The sequence below is a fragment of the Oculina patagonica genome, chromosome 1, assembly GCF_052425735.1.
Source record: "Oculina patagonica isolate OP01 chromosome 1, crgOcupat, whole genome shotgun sequence".
In the NCBI taxonomy this organism is placed as follows: Eukaryota; Metazoa; Cnidaria; class Anthozoa; order Scleractinia; family Oculinidae; genus Oculina; species Oculina patagonica.
The window spans coordinates 32,546,263-32,554,455 of NC_135758.1; the positions used below are offsets into that span (position 1 = coordinate 32,546,263).

At 39.7% G+C, this 8,193-nt stretch overlaps 2 protein-coding genes across 2 annotated transcripts in view; one reads left to right on the forward strand and one right to left on the reverse strand.

The window, feature by feature from the left end:
* The first annotated feature begins 397 nt into the window (after positions 1-397).
* LOC144664775 (transmembrane protein 163a-like) lies at positions 398-2,335 on the forward strand. Its single transcript, XM_078525987.1, has one exon. The coding sequence runs from the start codon at positions 1,072-1,074 to the stop codon at positions 1,879-1,881; it is 810 nt and encodes a 269-aa protein (XP_078382113.1). The 5' UTR covers positions 398-1,071; the 3' UTR covers positions 1,882-2,335.
* Positions 2,336-3,441: 1,106 nt separating this feature from the next.
* The window catches only part of LOC144664801 (kinesin-like protein KIF14), a 60,403-nt gene continuing 55,651 nt past the window's right edge, over positions 3,442-8,193 (reverse strand). The window contains exons 32-39 of the mRNA XM_078526031.1: positions 7,979-8,152; positions 7,465-7,545; positions 7,184-7,303; positions 6,523-6,701; positions 5,667-5,804; positions 5,404-5,547; positions 5,102-5,182; positions 3,442-4,588 (exon numbers count right to left, since the gene is read on the reverse strand). Of these exons, the coding sequence (XP_078382157.1) occupies positions 4,013-4,588; positions 5,102-5,182; positions 5,404-5,547; positions 5,667-5,804; positions 6,523-6,701; positions 7,184-7,303; positions 7,465-7,545; positions 7,979-8,152 (1,493 nt within the window). The 3' untranslated portion in view covers positions 3,442-4,012. The remainder of the gene's footprint in view (positions 4,589-5,101; positions 5,183-5,403; positions 5,548-5,666; positions 5,805-6,522; positions 6,702-7,183; positions 7,304-7,464; positions 7,546-7,978; positions 8,153-8,193) is intronic.

Consider the following 8,193-nt stretch of genomic DNA (forward strand, 5'->3'; position numbering starts at 1 on the left):
TATTAAAGTTCTTCTATTTTCTAGTTTGATCTTCGCAGTCGTTCATATTTTTATGACTACTCTTTTTCGCGATGGCTCATGTTTCGGAGACAATACACTGTCGAAAACAAATGTCAAAAAATTTTATGTATAAAATTTATTTTGCCTTAAGCCAATGTTGTAACCGAATGAGTGGGTGTTCGTGGTCAGGTTAAGGGAAGCGAAATTAGACATTGACTGTTGTTGGTATCGCCTCCAGTCGAATTGTTAACGCTTCATTATAGTTCCGATCAGATTTCACCTCATTGGTCAAAGTCTTGGCTGGATAAGTGATAAAACAAAGTATCCGCCAATAGAATTTCTTCAGGACACCTGGTTATTAGGTTCCCATTCTTCTCTATGACACAAATGATCTTATATTTTTCACCATTTCCGCATTTCATTTCACTCGCTTATTGTTTTCTGTGGGAAAGGGCTACAAGAAGGCAAATTAATACACCATTTGGAATCAGCAGGAGAGGCATTTTTCGATTTCGTTCGAATGTCTCCAACGCGATTTGCATCAGTTTCTCGGGCGTAAATTTAATTTACTTATTTCACGAGTTACCTAACCCGAGGCTCACGAATATCAATATTTGATTGAAAATCGCTGATCGATCGGCGTGAATTTACAGTTTGTATAACCTAAATACGGATTTTGGTTTTCTTTAACCACTTTTTACCGCTGTTAAAAGTGAAAGTTTTTCTGCTTTCCGAACGATTTTTGGCTGAGAGATTTTTTTTGCTTCATTAACAAGAACCGGCAATTTTACGTGGCTGCATACTGGTCGGGAAATCGAGGAATGAATGAAACCATGGAAAATTAATGACAACTGTTATTGCGTATTCTTCACTGTATAAATTCTGACCAAATGTATTAAAAAAGATTAAAGTCGAAGATGTAAAAACATTGAACTTTGAAAGGAGCTTTAATGGTTTAAAACAGACTTTAAGCGGCTTTCTGAAAACTAGAATCATCAGTCAAGACAAAGTAAATTTTTAGGTTAAATTACAAAAACAAGAACTGGACTTGTAAAAGGACGTACGAGAAACATGGATGAGTCACAAGATGAGATGAAAACACCAATGCTGGAGAAAGAAGTTACGCCGATTAATGTTACAGCGGAACCGACAAATCCTCAAGAAGACTTTGGCACTTTTCCTTGCGTGTCGCCATACGACGACGAAACGAAAAAGCAGAAAATCAGACTTTCAATGCAAGGGAAGCTGCGTTGGCGCCGAGCAGCTCTCGCCGTGTCCTTCGCATCCATGTACGTTACGCTCATGCTCGCCATCGCTTCATTTGTGAGTTCGGGATATTCTGAAAGTTCCGCGGCGTTCGCTCTCGCCTTCGACGCCATGCTAGGGGTCGTATCTTCAGGTATGATCGTTTGGCGTTTTTACCGAGGAGTCAACGGCGACTTAGGCCCGGGCAAGGAACGTACAGCCTGTATAGTTATAGCTGTGTGCTTCATTTTATCTGCGCTCATGATGTTCGCGAGAGCGATACAGTTTCTTACCAGCGACTTGGAGCCAAGAAAGACAATCGCTCTCCTCGCCATTTCAGTGGTGGGGTTTCTGTGTTATTCCGTCTTCTTTTGGCTCAAATACCGCATCGCTGATAAGCTTCAAAGCGTGGCGTTGAGGATCGACTCGATAGATTCCGCGTGTGGGGCGGCGATGGCGCTAGGTTTGATCATCAGCACTATCATCTACAGCGAGATGCATTCAACATGGTGGCTGGATTCAGGCATTGCTTTGGCGATCGCCTTTGTCACCTTCTGTTATGGTTGCCTGATTATTTTTAAAGTAATCTGGAAGAGAGAGAAATTTGGAGTACCTGAAGAATACGAACTGTTTTAAAAACAGACAAAAAACATTAGGTAAAGTTATTTTTTTTTCTCTTTACCGAAGTTTAGTAGAGTAAATCGGTGTTTTTAAGTGAAATAAATATATATATTTTTTTTCTGCTGTGGGATTAAAAATTATACCGGATGTTTTTAAGGCTAAAAAACACCTGCCTCATGTCTTTCCTTTTAACTCGAACTTTCGCTGATTTTAGTTCAGTTCAAATGAAATATTTATGGTATTAAAATGTATGTAAAAGAAGGATATAAAGCATTGAAGTTTTAAAATTGTGAAGTGTGAGTTTATTGCCGCCGATTCACTGAAATAATGGTTTTCTATACGGAAAAAGAAATCCAATTCACAGAATGCAAATGGACATCGGCGTGCTGCTGATAATCATTTATAGGACTGTGCATATAAACATTTATTGTTAGACTTGTAAAAACATGTACAAAATAAATGTTCTCGTAGGAAAAACTAGTTTTCATTAATTTTATCTTTGTCACAGTAGTCGGTTCTGAAGTCTAAATATAAGGTATTTCGACAGGAAAAGTTAACTTCATTCTCATGCAAAGTAGTTCAATTTTTTTTAATATTGGATAGGAATCAATGGAAAATCGAATCATAAAATCATCAAGTTTTGCGCATTTTAAAACTACCTGCCTAGTTTCAATGTCTCCTGGCCTTAAAAACCCTTCCTGGACTTAAAAACCCTTCCCTTCCTTAATATTGGATAGGGATCAATGGAAAATCGAATCATAAAATCATCAAGTTTTGCGCATTTTAAAACTACCTTCCTAGTTTCAATGTCTCCTGGCCTTAAAAACCCTTCCTAGGTTTATAGACCTTGGCATGTTTTCGTCAGACTGGCTTGTTTCACCTCCAAGCCTCGCTTAATGCCTTTTGAATTGAAGTGCAAACTTGTAAATTTTATCCTGAACGAATTCCCATAGTCCGGCGGCTTAGCTCGAAATTTTAGTTGAATTGTGCACTTTTTGATACAAGCATGAAACTTGGCACAATGAAAGTGGTCACCAACAGAAGTTTTTTCAGATGCTGTTTACTAGCTGAAAATAGAAAATTGGCGTTGGCACTATATCAAGAATTGATTAGTATGCGAATGCTTGTAATCCTGCAAAGTTTGGTGCTTGTATCAAACATCGCACAATTCAGGAGCTAAGCCGCCGGACTACAATGCAGCAAAGATGAAAAGAATGCTACGTGAAAACTTTCTTAAGGTGGCAGAGGGTTGAGAATAATTCGCGTAAACAAGGCTTAATGGTAAATTTTGAGCATATGACGCTGCCATGCATAAGGCCTATTAAAACCTCGAACCTGTTCGCATAGAAAGAGACACTCCAGTTGTTTTTATGCTCTAAGGCGACTATCTACTTTATTTATTCTCGCGGAAGATGTTAATGGCCGAATTGAATGAGAGTATAGGTATCAGAGCTGAGTTAGCACTTTGTATCTACGGGTCAATCACATTTTAGTCTACTCTGGGTACTAGAGTTTTTAACTGTTTTCACTCAACACAACGAAAACTAGAGAATGGCAAACAAAAAAAATCCAAGATTGTTTCTCAGTATATTTATTGTATATTTATCTTTGTTTTTTTGTTCACCAAGTGATACATCAGGAAAACATATTACCCGTCATTCTACACACACGACGCATTAAACATTAGATAGAAATCCCAGCCCAATATTCACTCTATCTCTCTCTCTCCCCAGATCCCGTCTCCGCGTATTCACACACACACTCTCTCTCTCTCTTGACACACTCTCTCTCCAGATTCTCTACATTCTCTCCAGGCCCTTTTCTTCAGGCCGTGTTCGTTTGCCAAAGTCACGTGATTTACAGTCAGATCGATAACGCATGTGTTTATATATATCACCGCTGCCCATATGGACTGCTCAGTAACAGTAGCAGAGCATTAGATAAGATAGCCGGCTATTTACATCGACCTTTTTTCGATAAATAAGTTTTAATGTCTTTTGACTAAAGCAATATTTTGGAGGTAGTTTTCAATTATCTCAGTCGCGCTATTTGTAACAAACCTGTCGTTACAACTCAATCTTTCATAAATCAACAATTCAAATTGGATACTTCTTTTTACTAGACCATTTTATGGAAAGTCGCTATTTTAAATCGGTGATTCTTTGCTCCATAATTTGCGAATACTTCTAGATTCCTTCTCGCTTAGTTGATCTCTGCTTCGTGACGCCAACGGAGTCCTAGCATGGTTTGACCGACCAACAAACGGAGAATAGTTTTCTTCGTCCGAGTAATCCTCCTCAGTTCTAAGCACTCTAAAGTTTCTTCTTTTCTGTAACGACTTTGGTGGACTTAGAAACAGAAATCTTGTCAAAGTTTTCTTCAAATCTCCAGCTGCTAATTCAACATCATTGCATTTCTTTTCCAAATATTCCATTTCATCCATAATGTCTTGATTACTCCCCACAGCAGGCGAATACTCGCTGTCGATAAACGCTCGTTTTTGCCGTACAATGTTTCCCGCACATGTGGATATTTCTTCAGGCAGTGAAACTAATTTTTCGAGGTCCATATCCTCACAAGCCTTACGTACGTTTGAAGCTAAATCTCTCGTTCTTTGTAGCAGCGTGTTCACACTGCTTACGAACTTCTTTACAGAAATCAACCGATTTCGTCCTGTGTCCTTCTTCCGGTTGTTTTCATTCGAGGTCGAGATAAGCTGCATCTGAAATTAAACAAAAAATAAGAATAAGAAATAGCTAACTAGAACAGAAAGCCCGTTGGCCTCAGAGAAATAGCGTTAGATTCCCAGCAAAGACCTTCCCCGACGCTAGCGGATTTTTTATAATATTCTAAACCCTGATGTCAGCAGACAAATTCTCCCTGCAGATCTTCATTCGTTTTTTTTATCGTAATTGTACAGTCAGACTAATCTAATGATCTTTTGTTAACTGGTCTTTGTGTTAAAAACGTCGACTGCTCTTTCCAATAATCTCGTGCCAGTCGATTCTCGTCAGTCGACCGCTCTAAAAATTGTTTGAGTCCGCGGTTGCCAAGCAACAGAACATGCCCTTGTGACGTAGGGTTTATTTGTTTATTTGGGGACAACTTTCGGAGCGTTCGGAAGTGCTCGCTTTGCACTTTAATTGGACAACAACAATCGAAAACTCTCTCGTACTTCCTTGACTCGACTATCTTCGTATGACGGACCGGAAAAGGAAGTGAAACGTCATATTACCTGTACTTCTCGTCCTTGATGGATAAAATCGCCAGTGGTCCGTATAAGTGTGAGCACATTGTCAGTAATTTCTCTTTCCACCTAAAAAAGATTAATTGATGAGACTTTGTAAATGAACGGTTGACCTTAAGAATAAATACAAGCAAAAAAAACTCGAGGCGACCAGAAAGCCAACTATCGATTTGTTTCGTTTCACGTGAGCTGCAGAGGGAATTAAAATGAAAGGCGCATGCATGTCAATCATAGCATATGAACCAATCAAACAACCGCTATAGCACACAATCAGGGCTTCTTTTACATACCGCAGTACTGCAGGAGTCCAAAGTGTCTGTTTGAAGTTGTTCCTGGATTTCCGAGATGGCAGAAATGGAATCACGCACAGATATTTCCATGGACATGTCTTGCCCTTCGACAAACGCTTTGTTTAATTCGCTATCATCTTCAGTCTTAAACAAGAAAATAATTCGGTTAGTTATTAATAACTAAGTTCTAGCTGTCATTCAGCTTAAAAATGTTTGGCTAGCCTCCTATTCCTTATCCTCCCCCACCTTAGCCAATCACGTACCGTGTTATTTTCGTCCGTAGGATGTTCCTCATGTGACGAAAGAACCGCCATTTTGGCTATGTGACGCACAATGTGTCTGACGTCATCGTTGAAAGCTGTGTAAATCTCTTCCATGTTTGAACTCGATTCATCAAGAGTCTAAACGAAAAAAAACAAACAGTCAAGCAATCAATTAATGTAAAACAACTTAGGATTTTTGCCAGCAGTAGCATGATAAGACTGGTTTTAACCGGAAAAGGCGCAAACCTCCCGCCTCCGCAGTGGCTCCTTCAGTGGGGGAAGGCGAAAAACACGTAAAATGAAAAATTGGGAGGGGGGGGGGGGGGGACGACGGGAAAGTGTCCCCTGCGCGCTATTTCTGCGCGCTTTCGTTTCGATTCTCCCCAGGCCATGCGCGCTTACTTTTCACCTCTCCCCATTTCGCAGCCCGTACGAAAAAAAAAGAGGCCTCTGCGGAGGAGAAAGAGCGAAAAATGAAGTAAAAGCACAACCTGAAGAATAAACATTAGCGCATAAGAAGAACCAACACGCTAATTTCTCTTACGATTTCCTCATCAGGAATAAGCATAAGCACAAAAAAACAAAATTGTTTGGTCTTCTTATGCTTATTCCTACAGAGGACAGACTAGGAAGAATAAGTCAGAGTGTGTTTGGGCTTATGCCCAGTGAACATTCTCGACATTCTCTTTTGCGCAGTCTGGGGACGAGAACGCCCAGTGAAAACCAGCTTTAAGAAAACTCTGATCCCAATATTATTCTATTGCATGCTTGTAAAATCATTCGAGCAAGCTTTACAATCTCAGCTAAAATATCTAATAATATAAAAGTGTTTAGCATAACTGCAAGCGACTCATACCTCAATGATACCGATCACGTGACCAGCCAATCGCTTCACAGTGTCTAGTAGCTGAGAACTTAGTTCAGTAAAGTGGTCATTGTTGGTTTCTGAGGTGCCCCATATCCGCGCATGCTCGATGAGCGCTTGTAAGGAAAACGTGGCAGTAAGAGAACACTGATGAACGTCTTTTTGGATTCCTGACAAAAAAAAAGCGATCAAATGTAAGGTGAGCAAAACAATATCACCAAGGTTACAATGGACAAAACCAACCAACAAACAAAAAACCTAAACAAGAATGTGAAATGGAAGCTTATTTTTTAAGTGAAGGAAGTACGTTTTCCTGAGGAAATACCCCTGAACCTGCGGTTTCGGACACAAAAACAAACTTCGTTTCCCCTATAACATTTTTTTTTTGCTAACATAAACGAAACCCATCCATAAGCAATAAGATCTTCAACCTGCAAGTAGGTCTCCTTTCGTTATTTTCGTCACGCAACGAGTAAAACAGAGAAGCGTTGCGTGACAAACCAAATAACGACTGCTAAGAAGACAAGCTTCCCCGGATACAAAAGGTGTTTTCTCGACATAGTCTTTGATCGAACCTGGAAACCGCGCAACAAAAACCTCAGGCATCCCAGGTAGTGAGATGAGAAGCAAGAATTTTATACGATTAACTTACCTCCAGCAGATGATGTTTTCCCCTGATGTGATTTCACAATGGCGGTAACACTACTTTTAACGTCCTTGACGCTTCTCAAAACCTTCTCATACAATGGCTCAGTAAACGGATCTGACAGCTCTAAAGAGCAAACACGGAATAACCACGGTTATTCAAGCTTTAAACATGGATTCTAGACAACCCTCAAACAGAACAAGATTCTAATCTCGCTTGCAAATATCAAATTAAAAAGGTTTTAGCCTGTTCAATTGCAAATAGAATAGTTCGTAATTAAAGAATACCTTTTAAAGAGTCTAGGCAATTCTTCAATGAATCTCTACACAGACTTGATACAGATGGTCCAGGTCGTCTTGTTTCGCTTTCTGTAATCACAGGAGAAGTTAATAAATTACACCTTAATGGTACACAAACGAACTATTGAATAGTACCAACGGAGAAGGACTAAAGCCCCGGCTAAACGATCAAACATTTTTGTCATGTTGGAAGAGCATGTTATGTGGGCTCACTTTGTTTGACAACATTGTTTGCTCGTTTAGCCACCCTATGTTGTGTGTGACAAACACGATGTTGGACGAAAATGATCGTTTAGCCAGAAAAATGAAAATGAAAATGATTGTTTTACAGATCTCATTGCAAATGCAATTTGTTATGGTAACAACTTTCTCAGCTGCCCTCAACTTTGTTGTATTATAAGGAATATTTTTCCATACGTTTCTCCGTTAATCTTGTTTTCTTCATTAACTGGTAACCTTTGGACATATAAAGGGAAGAGTAGATTGGAAATATGGTACTTACTCCGTCTAGTGGAGGGAGCCACAGGAGGCCTGCTGGATGTCTCTACAACAGGCCTTTCAGATAATGTTCCTGGGTCATCAGGAGGGGCCTCGGGTATGTCAGAGGACACTGAGCCTTGGTTCTGTTGATTACGATACTTGGCAAATATACTTTCCGCTTTATTTGAAGAAAATCCTAAAAAAAGACCAGCTGCGTTAGGACGGTTTTGAAACCTT

Bases quoted from the DNA above. Each gene is read 5' to 3' on its own strand.
- LOC144664775 (XM_078525987.1), top strand. From the start codon at position 1,072: ATGGATGAGTCACAAGATGAGATGAAAACACCAATGCTGGAGAAAGAA.